This window comes from Cyrtonyx montezumae, unplaced genomic scaffold (genome assembly GCF_038088225.1).
Source record: "Cyrtonyx montezumae isolate F1298 unplaced genomic scaffold, pur_monq_1.0 scaffold_17, whole genome shotgun sequence".
NCBI classification, from domain to species: Eukaryota; Metazoa; Chordata; class Aves; order Galliformes; family Odontophoridae; genus Cyrtonyx; species Cyrtonyx montezumae.
This window is the reverse complement of record NW_027071903.1, coordinates 17,099,553-17,112,182: the sequence shown is the minus strand read 5'-3', so window position 1 is coordinate 17,112,182 and position 12,630 is coordinate 17,099,553. Positions and strand designations below refer to the sequence as shown.

General features: G+C 37.8%; 1 protein-coding gene across 1 annotated transcript in view; it reads left to right on the top strand.

The window, feature by feature from the left end:
* Positions 1–8,981, top strand: part of TRPM1 (transient receptor potential cation channel subfamily M member 1) — a 41,439-nt gene extending 32,458 nt beyond the window's left edge. The window contains exons 21-24 of the mRNA XM_065733501.1: positions 930–1,074; positions 3,610–3,809; positions 4,958–5,090; positions 6,885–8,981. Of these exons, the coding sequence (XP_065589573.1) occupies positions 930–1,074; positions 3,610–3,809; positions 4,958–5,090; positions 6,885–8,163 (1,757 nt within the window). The 3' untranslated portion in view covers positions 8,164–8,981. The remainder of the gene's footprint in view (positions 1–929; positions 1,075–3,609; positions 3,810–4,957; positions 5,091–6,884) is intronic.
* Positions 8,982–12,630: the final 3,649 nt, after the last annotated feature.

The window sequence follows — 12,630 nt, the reverse complement described above, 5'->3', positions numbered from 1 at the left end:
ACTTAGGTTTTCTACGCAGGAGCAAGTTAATTCCATACAACTTTATGACAGTTTTTCAAGGGAAAACATTACACTCTCTTTAAAAAAACAAACAAACAAACAGAAATCATGGACAGTTTCTGTCTATGTAGAAGTACTTGATATTCAGGGCAGATTTGCCACTCTGATCTGCCAGGACGCAACAAGAACAGAGCTGGCCCTAAGGATGAGAGCAGGGACTTAACGGTGAGCGATGCCCTCCACAGGGCCACTGGATCTCTCAGGGATGGCTGCTAATTGCTAACAAGACAAGGCACGTCATAATCCAAGGCCTGTCTAGGGAGTTCAGGTTGCAGCAAGAAAAGACAGAGCTGAACAAAAGAAGATCCAGGAGAAAGTATAGGTCCAAAGTCCATCGAGGAAGACAAGCTGATGCTTGCACACCTGATGCAGCTGGGGAAAGAACAGATATGTGTAGGTCTTGTAGGTGTAGACCTCAGGCAAAGCTGTTTAGGGTAGTTAAGGCCTACTGAAACACTCAGTTCTGATGATCAGCAATCTTGGACCACTAAATAAATCCATTTATGTATTTGGAAAATTATGAACACAAGTTTAGTCAGAGATGTTGTTAAAATGCTGTTATTAAAATATACATATGTACATTACAATCTTGTCCTATACTGTTACTGTGAGAAAAAAAAACACGAATTTGGGGAGGAAGCTACGTTGTACATTAAACCTCAAGCTATGTAACTGTTCACTATTATGTGAAATTATTTTTGCATGATGTAGTTAGAAGCAGAATTTGATCTAGAAATTATACATACTTGCCACTGGAAATAAACTGACAAAATTTGTTTGGTTTGTTAAACTTTACATGTGTGTCATCATTAAGTGAGTCTGTTCTCAAGTGTCAGGAAATTTAAATACCTTTCCTGTTTTTTCTTCAGCTCCTTGTGGGGACAATCTTTATGATGAGGATGGTAAACGTCTTCCTCCATGCATACCAGGGGCCTGGCTCACTCCTGCTATCATGGCCTGTTACCTCTTGGTAGCAAACATCCTGCTGGTAAACCTGCTGATTGCAGTCTTCAAGTATGTAAATGATCATGCACTAATTTCTTATTGTCAAGATAAAGTTTCCAAGGGAGTCCATCAACTGATTTTGCATGGGTTTGCATTCACACTCAATTTCCCTATGAATATGACTAGCAAATATTTGGAATTGTTTATACACTGGGAAAGAGCAGAAGAAAAGTTAGTACAGATATGCCAGCAGTTGCAGTGATGGATAGGAGAGAATATGACTATCTACAATTAGGATCTAATGGATATTGACAGGCCTCAAGATTGTTCCAAAAAGGTGAAAACTGAATCCACTAAAACTCTATATGTGATAGAACTCTTGCAAGCACCAGCAAACATGATTCTACTGTAGATTGGCAGAATGAAAATATGAACATCAAAAGTAAGAGATGTTTCCACTGCATCAATGCAATCATCTGGCTTCTTTTCCTTTTTTTTCCTTCTTACTTTGCTCTTAATTTAGAAAAACGAAACAAAGGCCTTGCAGAGATCCTTTATCTCCCAGGAAAGGAGAAACATTACCTTAAACCAAGAGAAAAGATGTCTACATTTTACCAGGACCTATGGCTGCATGTGTGGCCAATGCAACCAACATGCAACTGCACAAATTCATAATGTTATTCCACAGATACATGCTTAGATTTCTCTGGAGTAAAACTAAATGCATTTCTACTGCTCATACTTTCTGACAACAGCTATACACAATCGTTATGTTGTATGCATCTCCTATAATGACCTAGGAACTGGAAAATAAAAATAGGAAAAATTAAGGTATCTCCTTGCTAGTCAAATTTTCCCAAAACACCTATTGAGAAAAGCAGGTGACTCTGTTCTGATCCCATAAATATGCAGTGTTTCAGCGCTCGCTGGCATAAGTAATGAGCATAGTAACCACAAAAATAGTTCATTTTGTGCCCAGAAAGCTACAGCTCACAAAGCCTGTCTTTCATTTGATGTATTTAGCTGAAAAGGTCATGAATTTTAAAGTACCCAAATGCCAGTCACATTGCTAGGGGGAAGGGGAAGCATCTTACAGTGGTAACTATTATTGGCTGAAGAGATGAAGGAATCAGCAGTTTGAGAAGTAGGTCATAACATTAACTCTTGCTATCCCAGCTTGCTTGCAAGGGGGTGAAATGTAGCTGAGGAATTCTTGCTGTGCAGGAGACACAGAATGAAGTCAGTTTGTCATTTATCAGTGTAAGTAATCTCATGAATTCTTAGCAAAAAGAAACTTGAGTGCTCTGTGCACTCAAGATGTCTCCATTTTTGGAAGAAGTATTTTAACTGGTTCTGTGAATATAGATATTTTAAAGCATGAAAAACTAGAAAAGAAATAAACAGGAAAGATAAAAAGACAGAGTGTCAATATCATCATCATAGAAGTGAACTACCCTAGCATATTTTAAAATAGCTTGAAAAACATCATCTAAAACACAGAGCTTCCAAGTTTTCTTAGTTTGCATTTCTAACACTGAATATTGTTGTCTCCTATAAGGTATAAAACTAACAAAATAAATAATACCAAATGGTATTTTCAGCTGAGGTATTTTATTGATGGTACAATTTAAGAAGATCATCAAGTTGGAAAAGAGACTCCTAACATAAAGAGAAATGCTCAACTGCCTCTGAGGACCAAGGTTCACCAGGAGAAACTTCACAAAGGAGGAATATCCAGAAAGAGATCCTTCCCCAGTGGTGGTCAGCCCTTAAATAGGGTCTAGGAGAGGTGGAGCCAGATTCCACCCCTTCCAGTCACACAAGTGCATTGTCTTCACCTGTGCTCCTGCAGCTGACTCAGTGCTCACCTCAGGTGTTCAGTGGTTCAGGCCGTGATTCAACAGTTCCCATACACTCTGGACTGAATACAGTTCTCTGTTTCTTCATATCCACTGAATTGCTAATAGAATTTCTTTAGAGTAAAAGTCATTCTGATGTAGAACTGATGAAGCTGTAACTCCCACAAACAGCTCCTTTTAATAGAGTTAGTTGCCACCATTTTCAAATTAGAAGTTTGAATGAACGAAGTTTAAATTTAGGACATTTTGTGAAAACTTGAGAAGTTTTCTCTGTAGGTAAAGCTGATTAGCAAGTTACAATAAAAAGATGTCATTCTTCTAGATTTAGCATACAAAATATCTTCCATGGATTTAATTCTTTGTATAATATCAAAGATGAGTATGTATTAATAGAAATACTTTATAACTAAGCTCCAAATTACAAGTTATCTGATTCATAAATTGTGCAAACTTATTTTAACTGACAGCTAAAGTGCTTTATATAGTAGAAGCAAATAATCTAAGAGGAGGACTCTTTTGGGTGGTGCATATGGGATGCAGAGCACCTACTTTGCTGCCCTCAAACGGAGCAGCAAAATGATTTTTGCTTAATCATTAGTTCAAGTTCAGCTGCATCAACAAAGAGCTGAACCAAAGTAGTTGTGTGGCCTCATACTGTTAGATAGCTGCTTCTTTTTTCAATGTAGTTCTTGTTAAATGTTAAGTAAACTTAGAGGCCTAAACAAATTTAGCTATTCTCTTTCAGCAATACCTTCTTTGAAGTAAAATCAATATCCAACCAAGTGTGGAAGTTCCAGCGGTACCAACTGATCATGACATTCCATGACAGACCTGTTCTTCCTCCACCAATGATAATCTTCAGCCACCTCTACATAATCATCAAGCGAGTCTGCTGTCGCTGCAAGAAGCGTGAAGGAGACCAGGATGAACGTGACAGGGGACTGAGTATGCAGTGAATCTTCTCTATATACAGCTCTTTGTGCATGTTAGCAGAAAGGAGTAGCTTTCCCAATGTTGGAGTATTAATTTTCTTCATGTTTCTGGTCTGGTGTATTTGCAGAAGTATGAGACAAATTTTATATCAGATTAACAGCTGTTGACCTCCTTAGGCTCTTAAGAATGTGTGATGCTGTACTGCTAATGAATGCTTTCTTTTAAATAATGACATGGCATTCACTTACTCCATTTTCAACAACTGCTTGTGAAGTTCATACATTTGAAGAGGCAAATAGGAATCTGAAAAGAGGAAGCCACAGTTTCAAATGTCATCTGTAGGTTCAACCTTGTGATTGTGAGCAACCTATGTCTAAGAGTATCCCCGCTTTCATTTCTCCATGTTATAGGGCCTATCTGTCATTTCACAGGAGAAGTATGAGGATGTAAGCATTCTACTGCTAACATTCTCTGGAATTATTACTATTTTCATTACATACCTCACTGAGATAATCAGATGCTCACAATTATTCCTGTATTTCTACATTTCACAGGAAATATATCCTGTAAGTACTTATATTTTTGTACGATATGCTTTTGGTTTTAAAAGAGGAAAAGAAAAATGAGGGAAAAAAAAAAGTAAATGTAATAGTTCCTACAGATAAAAAGAGAAAAATCCAAATCAAGGATAAAATGTTTCCAAGAGCTTATGTTTCCCTTGGATTTTCTTTACTGAAGTTTTTTAATGTCCTAGCCAAAGAATGTCTGGGAAACTGTTATATCAGATTATCTATTGCCTACAACCAGCATGCTTTATAGCAATATTTGAATTAAGGAACAATCAAGCTGGCAAAGGTTTTCTTACCAGGTAAGATCTGCTCAGTTTGTTCAAGATGTAGCACTACCGTTCGAAAGTTCTAAGGTCTGTGAGAAAATACAGCACAATGTGGATGGTCATAGAAGAAAAAGGACAGCCAAGTTGCTTTCAGAGCCATGGCCATTTTGGCTAATTCCCTATTTACAAAATCATATGTTCCTTTAGTGTAGGAGTACAATTGTATCTGCAGTATCCATCTGTCTGAAATAGCCCACTAAATCGGATTTAAATTGACTGACAGAAATTCAGAAAAAGGAAACTCACATTTTCTTCTGTTTCACAGAGTTATTTCTAAATGATGAAGAGCTAAAAAAGCTGTATGAGTTTGAAGAGCAGTGTGTAGAAGAATACTTTCAGGAAAAAGAGGATGAGCAGCAATCATCTAATGATGAACGCATCAGAGTTACCTCTGAAAGGTACCTACTAAAAAAAAAAAAAAGCTTGTCTGGATCAATATATTGCTTTTTTTGTCCCTCATTACAACCAGAGTTCACCATAAGTACAAAAGGCTTCAGACCTTTAAGAAAACCACAACAATTTTGGAAGATAATCTGAGTCCAGGTAAATGTCAGTGCAAATGCATCTCTCACAAAAGCAAGCTTTTTGATGTCGTTGCTCAGTAAGAACATTTTTGTTCAGGGTGATTTTTTCCCTCTCACTCAGCTAAGATCACAATTATGCTGCTTATCTCCTTGAGCAAAATAGTACATTTTGAGATTCCAGCAGCTCATTCAATCTAATAAACGTGGTGGAGCTTAATGACAAAAGTACTAGGAGTTCTTCACTTATACCTACGGTTTGGACTACAGTCCAGCACTCAGAAGTGCCATATTTGAACCTCTGCCACATAGTCTCTTGGAAGCTTTGAACAAGTCATTGAGTTTTTCTGTGTGAACTTCCTCATCTAAAAGACAGGGAATAGTCAAGTGCAAATACTCTGAGGACTAGATAATGTTTGCATATTGATGTGAAATCAAACAGTTACAATGGCAGCAGGACCTTTGTATCGTATCATTTGGCAGGACTGTTCCCGAAGGCTCTGCCTGTTCTGGTTGTAGCCATGAGTAATTCAGGGGATGAGGTCTCTTATGACCTCCTTGAAATCATGAATAATTCTCCTTGTAATGGAAACAGTACATAGCTTGAACACTTTTGCCTTAATCTTCCTCACAGTATTTTTTTTTAAAGTATGAACCTCTCTCTCTCTCTATGTATATATCTCACTTCCTTTTAACATTTCTTACAAGGTTGGCCCATAAGCCATTTAATTTCATAACAGATAAATATCTTCCTGTTGAAGGGAAGCAGTAAACATCTTGCAATATTATATGTGAGGCTTGAGAACAGAGAAATAAATGAAATCTGCTACACGTTATCAACTCATTTCTATTACACTATCCATGGCAATTTGTCAAAATCCTAGGTATTGTATCAGAGAATAAAGCACGGTTGGTAAGCCTCACTGATTCACTATGGTCTTGTAGCCACAAACCACATTTGCATAATTCTCATGGCTCTTGCTCCAAATGCTTCATCATCTTTTATGCGTGAGAGCAAAAAAATGTTAATTTAATTTCCACAGTTATTTAGTACTGTATGTTCTCTAAGTCACATCCTAATGCCTGGCTTTGATATGCATTCTTCTAGTATCATCAATTCCATTATGAACTAAATGATGAAAAAAAAGGAAAAAAATACTTCTGCTCCCCTCTACTCTGATACTTAATTGGAAGGTATTTCAAGAAATAAAGTAATCCCATAAACAGTAGCATGTGCTGTGCTCATACGGCCACAAAACGTGTTTTACGACATGCCTTGATGCTATTTTAAGTCATCCTGTGAATGTGCCTTTAGAAAGTTTTTTTGATATAATTAATTGGTGCCCTACAGTGAAAGAGGACAACTGAATGTGAAGTAGGTAGCACACTCAGATTGGAATTTAAAAGTGGGCTCTCCCAAAGGGCTGCAACTCTTGTACTGTCAAGGCATGTAAATAAAGGCAAAGTTCAGATAGCCCTCTAATATGGTGTGAGGAAAGCACAGATAAAGGGAAATGCACAAGCACTGTGCTATGAACAGGAACAAGTAATGAGTTATAGCACAAATTTCTGCTGTAAGAAAAGAAATTAAGAAATTAGTAGCTAGTGCCCATAACAGGTTACTGCACCACCCCACTGTGTGTATTATGCTTCCTCTTTTATACCCAACAGAGTTGAAAATATGTCAATGAGACTAGAAGAAGTGAATGAAAGAGAACATTTTATGAAAGCTTCTCTTCAAACAGTTGACCTTCGACTCTCTCAGTTAGAAGAACTGTCTGGTCGGATGGTGAATGCTCTTGAGAAGCTGTCAGGTATTGATAAATCTGAGCTAACGTATACACGTTCACGGGCTTCATCTGAATGTGATGCTGCATATCTCCTAAGGCAAAGCAGTGTCAACAGCTCTGATGGCTACAGCATGTATAGATACCATATTGGTGGTGATGAGTTAGCATATGATGACAGCAGCACTCCAATGTCACCAGCCATAGGATCACGTAAAAAAGCCCATTCTGTCTGTACAAAAGAAGATGGAGCAGACCCAAGGATGCTGGTTCCAGAGCACCATACTGGTCTCCATTATACTTCTAGTTCTAATGTCGTCACCCCAGCAGATTACAGTAGATCTGCATTAGACATTGCACAGAATATTTCCAGTCCCCATTCTGGTTCAAGTGGTTTGGGGGATGAAAACCAAGGAATTCTCAAGAAAGATGAAAAGGCTCCTCAAAGTTTAAACCAGATGGATGTTATTATGAACAGACAGTCAGTACCAAGATCAGATTTTCAGAACACTCAGTTAAAAGTCGAACGGACAAAGTTAGAAGCAACTATCTCTTATCCCTTGGACAAATCTAAAGCAATGCGCTATTTTCCTCCTGAAACGTTCAGTGCTTGTCAAACCACTATGACGAAGTCAAGGAGCTTTATATTTGCACAGGGTGGGAAGCTGGTTGGAGGGGTAAACAACTGGACAACAGAATATAGTACCGTCATGGATCAGGTGTGCCCTTCTACAATTGAGCAGTGGGCCACAGAGTGGAAATATGAAGTTGAGCAGCAACTTGCTCAAGAACGTCCTCCAGAATACCCAGGTATTATCTCTGAAGCAGAAAGGCAAGCAGAGCAGAAACAGTTACAAATGGACACAGACGACGACAGTGATGTTGGTGAAGCAGCTATTAGTGCCTCTTATGCCTCTATGCCTGCCACTGTCAAAACTCAGACAGAGAATTTGTTGTCAGTAAAGCCAGAGAGGACTTCTGGATTCCCATCAGTACGATCAAAGAGTTTGCACAGCCACTCTCGGAAAGCCAAGTCTATAAAGGACAGATTAAACAGACCTGGACATGCCACTAGTGTAACTAACTTAGTAGTAGCATTTGGCAGTGCAACAGAAGAACAGAAGGCTAGACAAGAAAATGCGTCCACAGAAACTCAGTGTTGAAATGGCTTACAGCCCCTGTTTTATTGACAGCCAAAAAAGCAGCACGACTAATTGAAAAAAATGATGGAATTTGTAACAAATTTATACAGGATAATGTTGCATGCATTTTTTTTCTCTTCATTTTAGACTTATTAGATACACGTTCTGCTCTTAAATAAATTCTTGCTGGATCAAGTGAAAGGGAGGTACTCTCTTGGGGCAGATACAAAACCAGGCTAGTCTGCAGATGCTGACAGCATTGATCTTTCTTTGCTCCATTTCCACTTCCCTTGTAAACTCATTCACTGATAGAGTCTTTATAAAAGCTCTTGAAAGGACAATACAATTATTTAACAATTTAGAAAATATTTTTTCTTCTTTATCAGAAGACTTCTTAAACTGCACTAATTTTTATCCAGCCTTTTTTTTTATTCTCATGCAGCTGGTTCTTCGTGGCTATTGTGTTTTCAGAACAAAACAAAACTGTTGAATGCATGGAAGAGTTATGTACTTCTTATTTCATGCATGCTTCTTAGCAATACTTTCAGAAAGGCAGAACACAGCAGCTCTACCCGATAGAATACTTATGAGTGGAAAAATACAGTTATGTTTGGAAAAAACCTGACCTGGAATGCTATGCATAGGCATATTCTTGAACTTGGTTGACATAGTCTGCTTTCAGAATCATATCTGTCTCTGCTCCAAAGCATTCTGGCAGCCTTAAACTGTTGAAAAACAGTGATCATTCTTTCAAAATGTTTAGGGAGTTCATCAGTATTTAAAGTGTAGGTTGATTTTAGGTTGATTAATACTATGAATCCAAGATCTACATTAGTGTTTTATATAAGCAGGGTAATAGAATAATTAGTGTTTTATATAAGCAGGGTAATAGAATCCCATGTAGAGAAGAAGGAAACTGTTTTGCCTGCAAGAGAAAAAAACAAACAGGCCAAGTATTCTGATTAGGTGAGATCAGAACATAGCCAATCTGCATTTGAAAATAATCTACTGTGACAAATTAATTTTGCAATTTCATTATGACAATGCACAAGAACAAGAGTTTCTGTGAGTCACTCAAAACAAGAAATAAATTCTACAGATGAAAAGAGAAGCTACAAGTATTTCCTTGAGTCAATTTCAAAAAGAAATTTCAAACAAAAAAGCCATCTCTACAGAGCAAGTATTTTCTATCAGCAACTAAGACTGGAAATCCACATCTTTAATTACAGTTGGCCAGCATGCTAGTCTCAATGGTAGCATTCTGTATACTAGGTTTTGATAATTTTCTTCATATTAGTATGATTTTTCATTTGCCTCATTCTTTCTTGTTATGTTTTAGGAGTTTTGTTTTCCTAAATATTCAGCAGCTCTCTCTGCAGGGAAGGCATCCCATTTAACAGATAAGAAAGAAAATAAGTTACAGCTGTGCTACTTGTTCGCAGAATACTGGTCAAAAGTTTATGCTTAACTCATTAACAGTTAACACTCATTCATACTCTATTTTGAAAAGATGGAATTTCTTTTTTTACCCCCAAATCAGCTCCTCATTATGTACATTTCGGTGTGCTCTCTGCTGATGCCTCCTACTGAATACTGAAATACAGAGATTGATATGAGTCTTTAAAATACATTGATGGTAACAGGTTTTGTATTATATTTGTATTATATTTTCATGCTCCATAACTACATTTTGAAGCATTGCTACCGTGCTGCTTGATCATGGAGACCACATAGATGTTTCTGAAAGTTAAGCCATCATTACCATACGTTTTTGCCAGTTTGGTCTTATGAGCATGTTTACTGGTTTCACTGTCATCAGAACAGTGTTGACATTTGCTTTTCATGAGGGCTTCTTTTTTTTATTCAAGTTTAGGGAACGTGTCATTTTATATAAACAGAATGACATTTGGGACTGTTTCACTTCCATGTTTACTTTTGTGTTACCTTTCTATGCAACTACACAGGTATTTTGTATGCATGGTAACTATATCCTGCAATTTGTCAATGCCTTTTTATTGTTTGCCTGCATGCTCACCAGGAACTAATTCATCAACAAACACAAAGGGATGCAGATTTTCAGCACTTTGCTGAACAAGCAGTATGCATTGTGGACCACAATACAGTGTGTTGCATGCCTCTTGTTACGTTGTGTTCATAAAATTTGCATTAAATCATGCTTTGTTTGACCAGACATTATTTAGCATTCACATTATGAAGTTACTAAGTGGCATGTAGTTTTCAGGCAACATTTTATCTTTGTATTTATTTTCTTCTCTAGTGCAAAACATTTATAAAAAAAGTCATAATAAAAAAAGATATGGAATTAATTCAGTATACCAAACAACCACTGTAAGGATATAAAAACTCTTCACTTACTGTTTCTTCCTATGCAGCGAATGGGCAGAACAATTTCTAAGCAAGGTTTATTTTTTTACCATTTGCCAGTAATTTTCCATGAAGTCCTCTGTACAGGCTTGGATGTTTCCTGTGCTCTTGCATTGGATGAATTGAAATGGTAACCCCTTTGCCATTAAATGTGAAGAGACTACAATGCTGTCGGCAGTTATGTTACTCAAACGGGCATGGTAAGATTTAAATATGGCTCTATGCACACACAAGGCTGATGCTAGATTTGGAGCACACTAAACAGAGCAATGCTTAGCATGTTTGCCTGCTCACCTTCATGCTTTCTTGGACACTTGGTGAAAGGATACAAGCACAGAATTTGTATTTCTGAAGAGACATGTTTAACACGGCCTTTTAAGAAGACATCCCTCCCACTATTAAGAATAACATGACTCCACAGCAGTGTCATAGTGAATTCCACTTATCTTTTTATTGTTATTATTATGTACTTGATCTGTACTGAACCAGGTCAAGCCTAAAGAGTATGCACTCTGGGTCTGTACAGACATTGCGCTGAGGTAATGTAAGTGAATGCACCATACAGTATCTTGCAAAACTGACATTTCCCTCTTCCCTCAAAGCAAATATTTCAAACACATTAACTTACTGCAATGTAGGCAGGTTCTTAACTATACCACCTGATTCTAATTATCCCATTTTATATTGTATCATTCTGGAAATATTTTGACTTTGCCCTTGCAAGCCCTATCCTATTGCAGACTCACCCTTTCCACTTGAAATGCTGGATTTAGATACCTGAGAACCAAAAAAGTGAATTTGTCATATCATTTAGTAGCAGAATCATATAACCATTGAATTCTTCCAGACATGGTCTCTCCAGATTGTTTCTTTGGACCCTTTCCTATGTTCTAGTTCCTTGTCCAAAAACAGGACAGTAAGGATGTCAGCAGGACTGTTTCATTAGATGTGCAAGAGCCACAGGATCTGTAGTGGGCGCTTGTTGTTAATCCACAAAGTTGCTGCTGAGCATGGCAGAGGTGAGTTTTCAAACAGTGCGAGCAGCACTTGGACACATTGCTGGAATTCCATCTGGTAATGTCATTGTCAGCTTATAACTTCTGCATGCTGGTCATTTCTAATTGGATTCATGTTATAATCCAAGGTTTGTGGTAATCAAAAACGTGACCTCCCTTATATGAAAAATCATGAAATTACTGTTAGTATAATGTAAATTTTAACAGTCTAATGTATTAATTATTATTAGTCTAGATCTAATTGTTATGGGGGAAAAGGAAAAACGAGAGAAGGAGAGGAGAAATGAAAGGAGAGAAAAGAATGCTACTACACTACTTCAGGGAAAAAAAAACAATAAGGTGAAATTCATATACATGTACCTCCTGCTATCTGCCCCTTTTTCTTAGATGTTTTGCTCACACTTGCACTGATCTTCTGGATCTAAGAGTCGCTGGCAGTGAGAGTAGACAGGAAATAATGCCATCTGTCAGCATTCCCTGGGTCATCCATCTTTATTAGGGTGGTGTGATGTTGATGGTGTCTTTTTCCTTACTCTTTCTTGCTTTCTTAGGAGTATTTTTATGTTTGCTAACAAACTTAGCAGCTTGGGTTTTCTTCAGTGGCCTATAAGTCCATTTTATGCCTGAAATTTCTACTCATTATAAAAATTGCTTTCACAGATAAACAAGCCAAGGCACAGCTCTGGGAAGGTTGAGACAAGTTCGGATAAGGCAATCCTGACAAGCCTCAGGCCTTGCAAAGTCAGGATGACGCCTGTGGCCTGTTACTGACAGAAACAGTACTCTATTAATTGAATTGTGAGGCTACCTGTGTCCAGAAGGTGCTTTTCTCTCCCTACAGCCATTGCAGATAAATGCTCTACTGCATGCAGTGGTCACCTGAACTGGTGTTTCAACTTGTTGATCTGAATAACCCAGTGAGATCCAGCATCAAGCAGAAAAGCAGATGTAAGGATCAGGTTGACTGAGCTATTGAATGCTCATTTCATCCAGTGCCAGATCCATAGAGGTTGGGCAATCAAAAAACAGTAGGCACCAGTAGTTTGGACTGCTTACTGACAAACTACAGGCTTCAGAACTCCCTGAA